The sequence below is a fragment of the Electrophorus electricus genome, chromosome 1 (assembly GCF_013358815.1).
Source record: "Electrophorus electricus isolate fEleEle1 chromosome 1, fEleEle1.pri, whole genome shotgun sequence".
NCBI classification, from domain to species: Eukaryota; Metazoa; Chordata; class Actinopteri; order Gymnotiformes; family Gymnotidae; genus Electrophorus; species Electrophorus electricus.
Window position 1 is genome coordinate 33,906,789 of NC_049535.1, and position 15,332 is coordinate 33,922,120.

At 42.8% G+C, this 15,332-nt stretch overlaps 1 protein-coding gene across 3 annotated transcripts; it reads right to left on the bottom strand.

The window, feature by feature from the left end:
* Nucleotides 1–385: 385 nt before the first annotated feature.
* kat7a (K(lysine) acetyltransferase 7a) lies at nucleotides 386–9,408 on the bottom strand. 3 transcript variants are annotated; one of them, XM_035529745.1, is made up of 16 exons: nucleotides 9,351–9,408; nucleotides 9,149–9,249; nucleotides 7,942–8,083; nucleotides 7,497–7,676; nucleotides 6,880–7,113; nucleotides 6,323–6,405; nucleotides 6,138–6,224; nucleotides 5,835–5,933; nucleotides 5,552–5,662; nucleotides 4,676–4,867; nucleotides 3,676–3,765; nucleotides 3,302–3,442; nucleotides 2,479–2,572; nucleotides 2,129–2,275; nucleotides 1,921–2,027; nucleotides 386–1,839 (listed from the first exon to the last, which is right to left on the bottom strand). In XM_035529745.1, the coding sequence occupies exons 2-16, from the start codon at nucleotides 9,161–9,163 to the stop codon at nucleotides 1,741–1,743; spliced, it is 1,821 nt and encodes a 606-aa protein (XP_035385638.1). In that variant the 5' UTR covers nucleotides 9,164–9,249; nucleotides 9,351–9,408; the 3' UTR covers nucleotides 386–1,740. The 3 variants fall into 3 exon arrangements, with proteins under 3 accessions (XP_035385638.1, XP_026871497.2, XP_026871495.2); XM_027015696.2 differs by having other exon boundaries at nucleotides 5,573–5,662; nucleotides 9,149–9,385; XM_027015694.2 differs by having other exon boundaries at nucleotides 9,149–9,385.
* Between the last annotated feature and the right edge of the window lie 5,924 nt (nucleotides 9,409–15,332).

A 15,332-nucleotide genomic window follows, 5' to 3' on the forward strand; every position in this document is an offset into this window, starting at 1 on the left:
GGAATACTGTGGCATGTATCAAAGTAGCATTCACAAGAATTCTGGGACTCAAGGCTGATCAGTGTAAATGTCTATAAAATAACTATTATAAACCATATAAAATACAGGTTATAGTTTATAATATCTAGGATATTACAGGGGTAAACGTAGAAATCAGCACTGTAGGAATCCTCAAGTAAGGTCACCCAGATAGGAAAAATTATTTGCCCTGGGTTTCTGTCACGTGCTGCATAAGATGTGATCTGCATCTGCACACAAAACCGGCTTTGGAGTTGGTTGAAACATACAGTGAGAACCTTCCTCGAACATTATATTACAACGTACATCAGATGGCTAGCCTGGCGCAAAACACGCACCGATCACTACACAGATCAGTGCACATAGGTGTTGATTTATTCTGTTTATTTGGAAGGAAGCTGGAGGAAATACTGCACAACAATACAGTGACATCATAGTGACATCATAATGAGGCAGGCAGGTCTCCACTACTGTGCATACAGTGTTTAGTGTAGTGCATTATTAGAGCTCTGCAGGACTGAAGGTTTCTACTCTATGCCTTTTCACAAACCACTCAACACATAAACGGTTTACTAGCCAAGGCATACTATGACTAGAGCTGCCACTTGAATTAAATTTTCTGCCATTAAAAGCCGAAATATTTGCGCCCGTGATAAAGTTAAAAGACGTTAATTATAAACTAATGTATTTGTCAGATGATGATTGGTTACGTTTAGAATGCTGTTACAATACTCTGACATTGTGCAACAAGTTATTTTGAATTAAAGCGTGAGTAAAATATAAAGCCTCCATATAGGTCTGTGATGTTGACTTCATCCCTACTGTAAAACAGATACAATACAAAAGTATTTGCTACACATTGTGTCAGTGTTAAAACGCTGCATGTAGCCAATACTCTAAAGGAACTGTTGGGCACATCTAGTCACTCTGTGGATCAGAACCTCAATCTGACCAAAACCAAAACCTAAACACAACCTTTTAAAACAAAAGTAACAGAGGTAGGCAGCTACAAGAAAGAATCAGTGTTTTAAAATCCTCCCCCCACCAACACACACGCACACACAAGAAATAAGCAAATAATATATCGAAATGTTGTAATAAAATGGTGCATTAGGTGACGATTGAATATTTAGTGCAGAGGTGGAGGATTCAGGTTCAGAAAGTAGGTCAAAATCTTCAAGATTTTGTTCAAAAGGTCTGGCTTTGCTAATCACCTCAAGCAGGGAAGGTTGATGACATCAGCCGAGTCCTTCAAAATCATGGCAGGACTTTTACTTTGCAAACCTGAACTTTTGCGTCTCCGATTCAGTGGCAGCTGTAGTTCCATGATTCACATCAACAGTGTTTCACTGGCTGTTAGTGACAGAACAAAGTGAGCCTTACTAGCGCAAAAGCGTCAGCGATACTGCTGTGTCTAAGCCAGCACCCCCACCGCGCACGCCTTCCTGCTGTCAGTGCTTCAACGCCACCACCTTAAAACGTCACGAAGGCGTCGCTGAGAGCAGGACAAACTTGAAAGCGCAGAGTGCAGGGGAGCCTGAGTGTTAAAAACACTGCTGTAGCCTTGAAAGCATGCTGTGTGTGTGGCAGAGAGAGAGAGAGAGAGAGAGAGAGAGAGCGAGAGAGTGACATATAGTTTCTTCTGCGGCAAACTATTCTAACGGTGACCAAAGAGCCAGTGAACTCGGTTCTGTGGCATGGTGAAGGAGGTGCTGACGTCCACTACGTCCCTTTCGGTGGACTCCACTTCAGTGCTGTGGGGTCAATGGTCTTGCTGCTGCCACGTTTCATCTCCTTGCATCTCCATTCGTCGATCAGGTCCTAGGAACGCGCAGAGGGGACACGTCACGCGTGGGGTTTTGGCACAGAGTTCGGACACGGCCCTGGACGGACTACGGTTACCTGTCTCTTTAGGACCAGGTGCTTCCCTTTCCAGTACTTCAGCATCTGAAGGGACTGCAGAGTGCTGACAATGTCCACGGGGTTCACGGCGGTTTCCTGGCTGATTTCTGAAGGGAAACAGTGTTAGCAAACCCTGGACCATACAAACAGAACCATGAAATCACCAGAGGGCAAGAATAACGACAGTAGGGAAATTCTGTGCTATTACCTTTGATGGAGATCTCTTTCCCCTGGAAGTTATGCAGATAGCGCAGTAACACCTCCTTCCAGTAGCTCCGATAGCTGATTAGGCCCAGGTCGGACAGGGGTCTCTCAGGTGAGCCCACCTTCTCCTCCACTTTAGACAGCAGGTAGCCTGCACACACATGTAGGATGAGACACCTGAAACATACGTTCATCTTTATTTCTTACTAAGACATAAAATGTGATATTACATAGACACGTCTAAACACAAGGGTCCTGCTCCCTCACTGAAGGTGTGGACACACAGCTGTACTCCCTGAAGCTATAGACAAGTATCTGTACCGCTTGAAGCTGTAGACACATAGCTGTACTCACTGAAGTCAATCAGCATTTTGCCGTAGCCCTGACGCATGTACTGTGGCATGGTCAGAATACAGGACACGTTGTAGTTCAAGAACGAGTTCTTCTCCTAGACGAAGGGAACAAAAAGATTTACATGAGGTGTAGACATCTCAAAACCAAAAAGTAAGTAAAGCTTTATCCATACAGTAACTTTCCAAGCAAAGCTAGAAAGTGCTTCACAATGAATGAAAAACAAAGATCAAATACATCATTGGTGTGTTTGTTAAAAAAAAAAAAAAAGAAGCAGCTGATATCTGTCTGTAAAGTGTTCTTGAGTCTGAGAAAAGGGCTATACAAATGTAACTAATAATAACAACAACAATAACAACAACAGCGTAAAACAAGACAATACAAAGACACATAACAACAACAACATTTCATATGTCATATTCTCAAAGGCTAAGGCATACAAATTGGGTTTTAGTCCTTTTGTAAACAGATCCTTAAACTCTGAAGGTCTAACGTCCAAAGGCAGGCTGTTCCACAGTGTAGGCATGCACACTGCACAAGTACAGTCTGCCTACTTACACTTAGTCCTCGAGACCGCTGGGATCCCTTCACTAGAGGACCTCAGTGTCCTAGTGTTTGAAGAAGGTACTAATGATGTTTTTCAGAGCCTCGCCATGCAACATCTGATATGTCAGAACCAAAATTTTACAGTGACAACTTGTGTGTTCTCCTCTCTCAGTTGGTAGAGCAGGCAGAGAAAGATGCTGATAAACACCATGGTCAGGGGTTCACAAACACACACACAGTGAAATGGCTGAAGAGACCAAAAGCTTCACATGTTGGTTACCTTGGAGAAATATCCCACCAGATGACAGCCGGTGTTGTCAGCCTCAGTCAGCACGTAGAAGAGAAAGGGCTCCACGTCGTAGTAGAGTGTTTTGTGGTCCAGGAAGAGCTTAGCCAGCAGACACAGATTCTGGCAGTAGATCTACGTGGAGCACCAACATGGGCAGTGAGGTGAACTAGCATGGGATTTTACAAAGGCAAAGTTTTAGAAAGTTTTGGCATCGATTCAAAGCAATCTCACAGCTGCACAACACGCTATCCAAATTAGCTTCTTAGCTTCAGAGCTATTCTAAAATGGCAAAGCAAAGCTATATTAAAGAATTCACATCTGTTCTCGTTAACCACACTTGAAAAGAGCCCTCAAGTCTCTTCTACCTTGTTCTTCTTGCCGTCCACTTCAAAAACAGAGATGGCACCTTTTCTGTAGATCTCGTCACCGGGGGGGTGCTTCCACACACATTTTGCCTGGGCAGGACAGAGGACTGGGTCATCACCCACTCTCTCCTCAGCCCACCTCTCCCACTCATTCCCACAATCCCCCTGTCCTACCGACCGTCTCACTTCCCAGCGGCCTCTCTAAATCACAACTGAAGCATAATGAAACGTACACACATCTTCATTCCAGTAATACACACATTCTTCTAAGAACTGACTTTATATGCGCTTTTGCGTATTAACTTATATAATGCATGGATGTTCACAGAATTTCAATTTCAAGCAGGTATCTAATTCAGACCACCTAACTAGAGACGCTAACTTGTAAGAACTAGTTAAGCCAATTCTTGTTGCGCTGATATTTTAAAGCAAGGGGCTGCAAGGTGCGATTTAGATTCTGTGCGTGTGCCCTCATCTAAATGGAAGGGCTGTGTGGACAGTGGGAACAGACAGCCTGGGGTGGGCTGCCTGCAAAATGTCCCTAATGTTAAAATCCCAGTGTTGACAAGGTTGCATACGACAGGCTGACACGTAAAGCAGGGAACGTGGCAAATCTTGCTCCACCCGATCATGGGCGGAGCAAAAGCACACCCAGTACTGCTGCGGCGCTGTTTCAAGACCGATACCAGGTGATCGCATGAGTGCACTCACGTGTACCTCCGCAAGGCTAGACGGAAAATTAGCAGACATGCTAACCCTCTGTGAACAAGTCTGCGCTACTGGAGGAAAAGGCCGTCATTCACTACTTTCTGAGTACGTATGGGTAGAGTGCAGTCCTGGGTGTATTCGCAACCAGCAGTATTTCGTCTTGTCATTAGGTAAACTGACACCACGCGTGGTGACTGACAGATCTGCCTTTAGCTGTGGAAGAGTCAACGTGTCATGCATTAAGCAGACAGCAGACGCCACGTGGCGAAGCGAAGTCCGTAGGCAGCCCTACCATGTGTCGTCTCAGAATGGTCTGACTCTTCATGTATTTGAGGCAGAACTCGCACATAAAGAGACGGCCCAGGCGGGCGTACTCCTCCGGGTAGGGCGAGTGGTACCAGGTGTCCAGCTCATAGCGGCCAAACACGATACTCTTAATCATGTTGCTGCCCTCAGTCACCTGTCCCTGGAGACGCAGCTTCTCCTGCAAGCCGAGCAGTAGACAAGGGGAGAGAGAGAGAGAAACAGAGAGAGGGGAAAAAAGAGAGAGATTGACAAAGTGAGAGAGGGAGAGAGAGAAAGATGCAGAGAGAGGGACAGAAAAAGAGAGAGGGAGATGAGAGAGAGAGAGAGAGAAGAAGAGAGAGAGAGGTAGTCTTTACCGACAGCTATGAAAGGCCAGAAGGAAATTGGCCCTCAGGTATGGAGACTGTGGACAAAGTTATGGGAGACTTATGAGAGGGCGAGAGGTGACAAATGCAAACTTAACTTGAGCAAAAGTGGAAAATATATTAAAAAAAAAGATTTTCTCTTAATTTGGACAAATGGACAAAAAAAAAAGCCCAAAAACTTCAAAAAAGGCTCCACCTTAAAGGTTGGATGGCAATGATTGAGAACAAAGGAGGAAGAAAGAGAGAGAGACGGACAGTGAAAGTGAAAGAAGCAAGGAAGGAATAGAATAAAACAATAACAAACGACAGAAAATGTGTTTAAAGGAAAAAGAGGAGAAAGAAAAACAGATGTTGAAGGAGAGAAAAGGGTATGAGAGAGCAGCAGTCTTATTGCATGGCAGAGTCTTCCAGTGCTCGTCAGACAGCTGTGGCCCCGTGGGAACGACAGGAAGGACGCAAAAGAAGAGGGAGAAAGGGGGATGAGTTCTCTCTCTTACAAGATCGTCCGAGGCACATGCCTGGGCTTTTCGGAAGAGCTCCAGGTCATAATCACTAGTGATGTTCTCCAACAACGGCTCCCGACTTGTCCCGTGGACCTGCCTGTGCTCCTAGTGTGAGAGACAGACAGACAGAGAGAGAGAGAGAGCAAGGGGGAGTATATGTGACAAGTTTCAGGCCCTTATGTGAAATACCAACTAGGAAAATAAATACTGCAGTGGGAGAGGAAAAAAGGAGTTATGGTAAAACAGTCCCGCTCCCATCACTGTGCAGTGGGCTCACTGTGGATTTGTCTTTGTGCTCTTTGAGAGGAGCAGAGTTCCTCTTCCTTCTCATCTCCGTCACCTTCTCTTTGTAGTGCAGCTGCCGCTCTGTGGGGGCCTGAGGGGGGAACCAGGGACAGGACATGCCTAAAAACACGGCGTCAGAACCGGGACGGTCAACGCGACCTTTAAGACCCATCTGTAGAGCCTCTGGCCTGCCCCGTCAAACTTGTGGGCAGTAGCTCATGGCCACCGCTGACCACGGTAAGGTGCGGATATAACACAGCACCAAACGGTTCCCCATCCTGGGTGCCCGTGGTACCTGATGACGCGTGGAATGTCGATTCTCATCCTGGGTGTGTGCCAGTGTCCTGTCCTCAGTAGGCTTGTCCCGAGAGCTGGCTCTGACCTGCAAGACGGATCCACAGGCCACTCAGGTCAGATCAAATCTTTTCATAAGCATTTGCAGGAGCATGGATCACGGGCATGAGTGCGAGTCTACGCTACCTTGCACTCATCGGCAGAGAGGTTGTGGTACAACGGGCAGCCGGATATGGAAAAGTGTCTCTCATGCTTCCCCGTCAAATGTCCTGAGAAAAAAAAAAAAAAAGAGAAGCTGCTGAATCCAACCAACCGACAACGTTTCTGTGAAGAACTTAGAGAACGTCCATGAAGAATTAAGTAAGTGATGTGTCTCGGGCTTCTAGAGGCTGGTGTCTGCCACGCCCTGTTCAGCCTTTCCTGTTTAGGCTCTAGGTACTTCTGCACCATATGCCCATCTTTACCACCACAGAAATAAAAACAAGCAAACAAAACACGTTTTGCAGTTTCCATGACAATGGCCCACTGACTTCCATTCCAGAGTGCTCTAGAATATTAATTTAATGAGCAAAAAGACATTTCACCTAAAATCGAATTAAAGCAAAACTATTTAAAATATGCAGAGAAAGATTTAGCATTTAAAATATCCAAGGTTTTACTACCTAAAAAACAAAAAATTAAAAATAAAAACGGCAACATTAAAGGCCGTCAAGCTTTTTTTTTGTTGTGTTGCAGTCGTTTACCCATCGAGTTACAGCCTGGAGTCGGGCACTTCATGTTAAAATTGTAACTCTCATGAAAACGGCGGCGTTTAGGCCGGTGGGCAAGGCTGGATTCCTTGAGTGACAGCTCTTTGGCCAAGCTCTCATCGTGAGACACGTTGGGGCTGGACATGTCAATGTCGGACTCTGAGGAAGGGGCGTTGCCCGTGGGTGTCCTGGGTGGAGTCTCATCCTGGTCTGGTGCATGTTTTACATCTGTGCAGTCAAACAGCAACAACAGGGTTCGGGGAAATGCTACCACACACTCCTGAAAATTCAGACGTCAGAAAGGTAGCAAAGAAAGAATGTCTAGAATTGTAGGTACATGTCAGGCAACAGAAATATAAAAATATTTATGTAATTGAATGATCTTTTCAAATGATGAAACACAATTTTTATGTCTTGCAAGCAATCATAAATGTAAAAAGTAATTATTTCACAAAATCAGATGGTGGCTTCAAGTAAACTAAAACAAGACAAAAGAGTTAAGGAATAAGAAGAACAAGACAGTAATTATTTGATAGGAGGGCAAATAATTTATATCAAAGATCTAAACTACCGTTTTTAGAAACCATAAAACAAAGCTGCTGTTTTCCTACCCCTCTCTGAGATCTCCGCGTGCTCCTCAGCCTCCGACCCCGACGAACCACTCTGCCGTACCGGGCATTTCTTGGGTGTGACTGGCTCCCCCTGGTGGTGACTACGGGTCACTCGCCGTGTTGAAAAGGCCGTCGCCTCGTCCGAGGCCAGAGAAGACGGGTCTCCCGCAGAGCTGGAATCTGAGAACAGATTCAGGATTCAACATGTCAGCATATACACAACAGACTGGCTCCAAATAAATACATAAATAAATTTTAAAACAACAACAAATATTTAGAAAAAAATGGACTGCTTCATCTCTGAAATCTTGTCTGCGTTGCTGCGATGCGCAAAAGGTCCTCGGCGTTAAGATGAAGTGAGCTAACCACTCATTCAGGTATTAGTGTAAATGGAGAACTTGCTAGGTGGGGTAATATAATGGGGGTAAAATGACGGGGGCGGTACCTTGCGAGGTCTGGCTGAGGCGGAGGGACGAGCGAGTGAGGCGGGTGCTCCTAACCGCATGGCTGTCACTCTCTGAACTGTCCGTGTGCTCCGCAGAGAAGTCCGAGTCTTCCGTGCCGTCAGAGCTACTGCCTGCATTCCTCTAAAAGAGCACACACCAGAGCTAAAGAAATAACGCCAACGTCTTCACTGACCATTGCCATATTCTTATATCCTTTAGCACTTGGAAGATGATATTATTATTAGTAGTAGTAGTATTTCTATTATTGTTGTTATTACTCATCAGACCAGTAGGGGGAGTAGGTTCGCATATTGTCGGTAACTCTTAGTACTTAAAGAAGTGCATGAAAACAAACGAATCAATTAAAGATGCTTTCTCAGTCTTTCCATAATGTAGATATAGACATAATTTTGTTATCAATGCTAGATACGTATTGGCAGATGACTGTTAAAACTATCACAATTTATGGTGGGCATTAAGAATTATATTTAGTTACAGGTGTATGAAAAACTCCACGATCTGATTGAACCGAAACGCCCTTCTTAAGAACCACGAGGCAGACGACAGAGAAGACTAATATCTCCACAGCAACCCTGCTGGACCGGTTTAGGCGCTACTAACTTGACTACTTACGCGATGTTTTTACAGTATTGCATGCTAGAGTTGGTATGAATGGTTCTTAAATGACTGGATGCGATTTATGGCTCGCCATGGCGCAGGAAGAGAGAGGGACGGTACGCAGAATTCGGACATCGGACTGACCTAAAAGGGTTGGACTTGCTGCAGAAACACTTCTGAATGGAGACCGGACTAGAGCGATCCCGGTTTGGTGGGCTTAGCTCATTGTCGCACTTTCAATACATGGATATACAATACATATTCACGTCACATTCCTTGGTTTTTTTTTTTTTTTTTTAATTAGTCGATGTACTACGCATCGACATATAGCGACTGCAGCAGACTTGGATGCAAAACGTTTCATTTTAACGAATGCGTCCCCGTGTCATCTGTATCACAACACGGAGAGCAAAACCCAAGGCCCCCGACCTATGCAGACGTCCCTTTGCCATTCGCGATCACTTACGCACTACTAATGTTGTTAATCAAACGCCAGGATTGATCAGCGCACATCAACTACCAGTCTGGTTGGGTAAAGCCGGGTAAAGCCAGTTGCCCAGCCGATTACCTGGCCTAGGCGACTCTTACCTTGCGTCGAGGCATAACGTTCACCAAGTTTGCCTTTTCTTGTAGAGATCAGGGGTGTTACACTCCTGCACTTATGGCTCAGTGTAAACGAGGTACACAAACTTACAGTTAGCAGAAGATAGCATATAATAGTTACGAAACATGGAAATTATTAATATATATATATATATATTTTTTACTCAGAAACCTTAAGACCACATACAAGAAGTCATGCTTGCCTGCCTCTGTGTACGCTTGTCTACACAACTTCCGTTAAATAATTTCAACATAAAAGTCATTGTAAAACAGTCTTGTTAGTGTGTCACGACGTCATAAATATGTATGCGCCTGCTAAAAATATCATAATCAGATTAGTCTTGTGTATCAGATTTATTTTTAAATAAATATTTGTTCAACACAAATTTTATTTGAGCGTCAATCCAATAATTACGGATGCCCTAAAAGGCAATACTGTAGATTTGCATCATGTTTTACTCCGTTTTACCGTGATAACGAGTTCATTTTATTTGTTTTACTGAGATCTCGAATTTATTTCATTATCACGGCATAACAAATATTTCTCGTGCTAATGGAATAATTTTATAGAGGTATCAAGAAAACAAAACTTAATTATGTCATTATGTCGAGAAAAGAAATGTGATGTGAAAATAAATGTGTCCTAAGAAGTTACTGTAAAGTGCAATGATACGTTTTGTTATTTTTTAATGTAATGCATTCTGTTACTTTTAAACCACACAACACTTGTTATTTACAATTGGTATTAGCAGCCTTGTTGGTTGTAATGTACCTATATTGTACCAGGTAACAATATGAAGCAAACAATGTTTACAAGCTGCTGTTTGTTGTCTAATGTCGTTGGATTTTACCTCTGCTGATTAAGAAATTACAGTTTAACTATTACTTAGTTCCTTTGTATTTTTTCATCTTCCCTACTAAACAGGTGTTTATTATGTATAGTGAGATTATTCTTCCCTACTAAATAGGTATTTATTGTGTGTAGTGAGATGCTCTGTTGGAATGAATAAAACATACTAATCCTCTTGAGGAAATATTTCATACTGAAATATGTCTTTTATTTTACTTTACAGTATTTTCTTAGGACACTAAAAACATGTTAAATGCTTGAAAATACCATACATAGATAAGGTGGAATAGTGCCAGTAATACAAATGTAAAAATCCCCCGAACACTACTCCATTGAGGACAAAACACTGCTTCATTAAAACATGCTTCATTATTTGAAAGCCTAATCCTCAACAGCACTGCAATTATTGAGGTTTTTGGAATTTTATCCATGTTCAAGTTTATCACAGTTGATATAAAATTAATTATGTCGTTATCTTCAGAAAATAAAGTTTCGTTGTCTTGATACATCGACAAATTATTCCGTTGTCACGAGAAAACAGCGTATGTTATGTCGTCATGGTGAAATAAATATAGATCTCGATAAAGCAATTAAAATTACATGGTTATCACGGTAAAACGGATTTAAAAAATGCAACTCTATTGTTTTTAGGGCTTCCGTAAATAATAACTAGGTAGAGAGTTTAACGTTTAGATGGTTTACTTGTGACTGAGCCAGAATACACAAAGCATTAAAATATAATCAGTAGAAACACCAGGTGGCAGTACGCTTTAGTTTTCTACCAGCACACAAGCTCCACAAGATTTGAACATTTGGACTCGTTTTTAAACTTTTAAACACAATAGCTAACTAACATCAGTGTTATTCCATTAATCTTGCATAACAAGTATTGATTCAAATACCAGTTAGTACCTTGTAAAATAATCTCTTTTCTGATGGAAAAGTGAATTCCCTTTTCTCTGAAAATTGTTTTATGTCTGCACGGAGCATTCAAATAACCCTCTGCTGACTCTAAATTTAGTTCTCATGACTTCAGTGACTACTGGACAAAATGAAAATAAAACCAGCACTCATTTTTTACTGTCACACAAAGGACCAGTTTCCTGGACACGGATTAAATATCCTATTGGAATAAACTGTACCGGTAATTCATCAAAACAATTCATGTCTAGTCTAGTCTTAGGACTGATCTTCATTCGTAAAACTGGTCACTGAGTGCTTAAACCTTAAGTGTATTCAAAATTTGAGATCAACCAATATACCAACTTCGTTGTGTCACAGCAACCTGACTCGATAATCAAAGCATGCTTCTCTGAAGACTTTTCCTTATACACATTTATTGTCAGACAGTATAGCACCAGGCCCTCAGTGGTGAGCGGCAACTTTGATCTTCTGCAACATTTCTAAACCTAATCTCTACCCACTATCTACCTTTAACCAATGGAAAGCCTTGATGACTCAAACATGCTTATAAAGCAAGCCTGTGACAGAAATGGTCCCCTTCGTGAAGGAGACAGAGATGTACTGATGTTGTTTCCTCAAAGCACAGGCAAACAGAAGTGGCTTTCTTTTGTGTCCTTCCTGATAACGTCCATGTCAATGGCAACGGGAGATGTGAGAACCACATGCAGCCGGAAGCGCAACAACGCTTGCTCCAATCTGGAGGGAACATTACTGCCATACTGTTTAACAGTGTTAATGTGTGCTGGATTAAAAATGAAGCAGGAATTCCTTTGTGAATGTGGTTTGTGATATATTCTTATGTGCCATGTAAATAAACTAAAGCAGGAAGAAACACAGGAAGTTTTTCTTTTGTGGGGTCAATCGGTCTCACGCTCTCTGCTTGTTTTCAGATTTAGCCTACATGGCTACACAGAATCCAGATACTCTATTTATCATGTGAACCTTTAAGTAGTTTAGATAGAAAGTGGATACTGTGATGCTGATGCTACGCATAAACATTTATTTATTCATGACGTCACTCACAGTTTGCATTCATTTATTTATCTATCAAATCAAATCAAGTCAAAATGTATTTCTATGGTGCTTTTTACAACAGATGTTGTCACAAAGCAGCTTTACAAATGTCCAAGTCCAAGCCCCCAGTGAGCAAGCCAAGGGTAACAGTGGCAAGGAAAAACTCCCTAGAGCATGAGAAAGAAACCTTAAGAGGAACCAAGACTCAAGGGGGTGGGGCAGGGGGCGTCCTCCTCCAGCCAACAATGGTCATCACAATAATAAAATTTAAAGAAAAAAAAATGAAAAAAATGAAAAATAAGCAATTAATGTCTAGTCCACCTTTACATTTACATTTACATTTACGACACTCTTATCCAGAGAGACTTACAAAAGTGCTTTGTCATTTACTCATAGAATATATCCTAGTACACTACAGTAGGTTAGAATCAAACATACCAATGAACTAGAATACTGTAAAATACAGGGAGTAAAATGCTGATACCTAGAAGTACAAAATACATAAGATCTATCTTAAACAGTGATAAGTGCAATAAACAATAAGTGCTAGAGTTTGTCAAACAACATAAACAATACCCTACAATAAGTACTAATTTAGTTAGTCAATATGGGAGCAGGGTCAATTGTCCTTTAAATATTCTGCAAATAGATGGGTCTTCAGTCTACGTTTGAAGACTGGGACTCTGGGGACTCTGCTGTCCAGACAGCAAGTGGGAGTTCATTCCACCATCTTGGAGCCAGGACAGAAAAAATTCTAGAGGTCCTACTTTTGTCCTGAGTGCTATGTATTCATACCTTTAGTTATCCTTCACTCAGTGTTGGTGAAGTACCTAAAGGCTATTAGAAAGCAATATACAGTAGGAAAATGTATGTGATTATATTTGCTCTGTTGGAAATCGTAATGGGGCAGACAAAGTCAGACGCTCACAGATAAGAGGTTCAGGTTTTATTATAATCCAAATTAGTAGTAGTAGTCTATTAGTAGTAGTAGTAGTCAGGGTCAGAGTCAGAAAAACGAGATCGGGGATCGGCACGATTATGGAATAAAGTCAAAAACCAAAAAGCAATCCAAAAGCAGGCAGACTAAACTTAAGGGTCAGGCAAGAGACAGTAGAGAGAAAATACAAAAAAAGATCTGGTACACAAAAGGGCAAGACAGGAGAAACCGCTCTGTATGAACAGTGAAACTGGAGGCAATACTTTGCAATGGTAAGAAGGAGTATCTTAAATACACTGGGAATAGAAGAACAGATGATGTTAATACTCCGGTGATGATGATCTGACAAACTGTCTGTGATTGGCTGTGTTGTTAACTGGGTGACGAACAGCATGCTGGGACACAGGCAGCATGACAGAAAAGTCCATCTTAAATATTTAATTTCTGTATTCACATCACTATCTAATTCTTTAATTAAGTGTCCACTGAGTTATCATTGGACACTTAATTAAATTGGTCCTTTTTAAAAAGGTTTAATATTGTTATTTCTGAATTTGCTTTTAATGTTAACCGTCATGATTGTGATACACAGTGGCATACAACAATTCAGGACATGAATGTATACTATACCATGAACTCAATGGTTGTACCCATAAGTGGAGAGATTAAAAGAGAAAATGGAACTGTTGACTATTAATGAGGCTTTAACACATACCTATGCGGTAAAGCCAGTGAAATCACAAGTGTTAACTGCGTATTGAGATCTCTAACATAGACCTTAATGTCATAACTGTAGAGGTTCTCTCATTTCCCTAACATAGACACATGCAAATTCCTTTGCGCGCTTTGTGTCTGACTTGGGAAACATGCTTTATCCAGTTTGTTACTTCAGAAAAATATTTAAGATCAGGATGAAAACGACACCCCAAGGGCTCAGTCAGGTTGATGGATGAGAGATATCCAACATCCTGTGCTGGGAGCTGCTCAGTGACACATTAAGATTTGGCTTGTGTAGTACTGTTTTTTTTTGCAATCACTTGTGATTAATCACTATGAGCCTGCACTGTGCTGCCAAAACTGTTTAGCCTACAGTTTAGTACCAAATGCCAAAACCATGGAAACTGCATGGTCCATTAATCTTGCAACTGGAACCACTCTACTTTTTTTTTCTTTCCACATCGTTATTGGTTTTTAAAAACTCACATTCACCGACTGCTGAACTGTGACGTAAGAGGCACAGAGGAAGTGAGAGGTGAGGTCGAACTGATATGTTCTTTATTCTCCATGTAATTTTAACAAACACAAAACTAAGTCACGTTAAATCTCCAGGAGCAGAGTAGCGTTGCACCGATGGGCACTTGTGGTCTCATCCACTAATGCTAGTGTTTTCCCTTCAAACCTGTAGGAGTATAAATAGGGAGAATGAGGAACAGGTGTCTCCTATTAAAAGACAGGTGACTGAGAGTGGGGCAGGTAAGTGGTACGGTCCCTGTCTGAGTGGGCATGTCCCTCCTCTGGTAGGGGACCGGCCTACCATGACAGAACCCTCCCCCAAAGACCCTGCCAAGCTCCTGGAACGTGGCCGGCCCCGCCGACGGGGGGCAGGCTTAAATGGGCGTAGCCTATGGAAGGACGCGACGCGGTCGGGGTCCAAAATTTGGGAGGCTGGGACCGAACAACGCTCCTCCGGGCCGTACCCCTCCCAATCCACTAGGTATTGCAGGCCCTTCCCTCTCCTCCGGGAATCTAGCTGGGTCTGCACCCTGTACGCCAGGCCCACTTCCATCTCCAGAGGTGGGGGTCAGTCACCTGAGGGACCGCCCTCATGGGCTTTAGGGCTGACATGTGAAAGGCCTGAGATGCCAGACTGCTCCCCTTTAGGCCAATCCTGTAGGTCACCTCATTAATCTTGTCCGTGATGGTGTAAGGGCCCTCATACCTTGTATCCAGTTTGCCAGTGGTGCCAGCATGGTCATCCCTGGTAGCGACCCACACCTTCTGCCCAAGTGCATATTGTGGGGTCTCTCCACATTTCCATTCTACTTTCCTTTTGTAAGCAGCAATCGCCTTACATAGTCACTGATAGGTTTCCTCCCAGGTCTGCTCAATCTCCTTGTACCATTTCTCCACCGCCGACTGGTCTGACACGGGGGTGTTCCAGGAGTAGAGTGGTGGTTGGTACCCTAGGACGCACTCAAAAGGGGTAAGACCAGTTCCTGTGTGGTGCAGAGAATTCCCACTCCAGAGATGCCAGAAAGCATGAGGGGGAGAGAACAGATTCTGAGCTTGTTGATAAGGCCTCTGCGTTGTGTTGCCGTGAGAGCACATCCGCCCAGGTGTTTTACTCCCCAGGCCTATAGGTGACCCGGAACTTGAATCTAGAGAAAAAGATCGACCACCTGGCT

Bases quoted from the DNA above. Each gene is read 5' to 3' on its own strand.
- kat7a (XM_035529745.1), bottom strand. The intron at 6,406-6,879 runs GTAAACGACTGC...TTTTTTTCTCAG, and splicing joins TCCAGGCTGTAACTCGATGG to GACATTTGACGGGGAAGCAT. The intron at 1,840-1,920 runs GTAACCGTAGTC...GCGCGTTCCTAG, and splicing joins ACCTGGTCCTAAAGAGACAG to GACCTGATCGACGAATGGAG.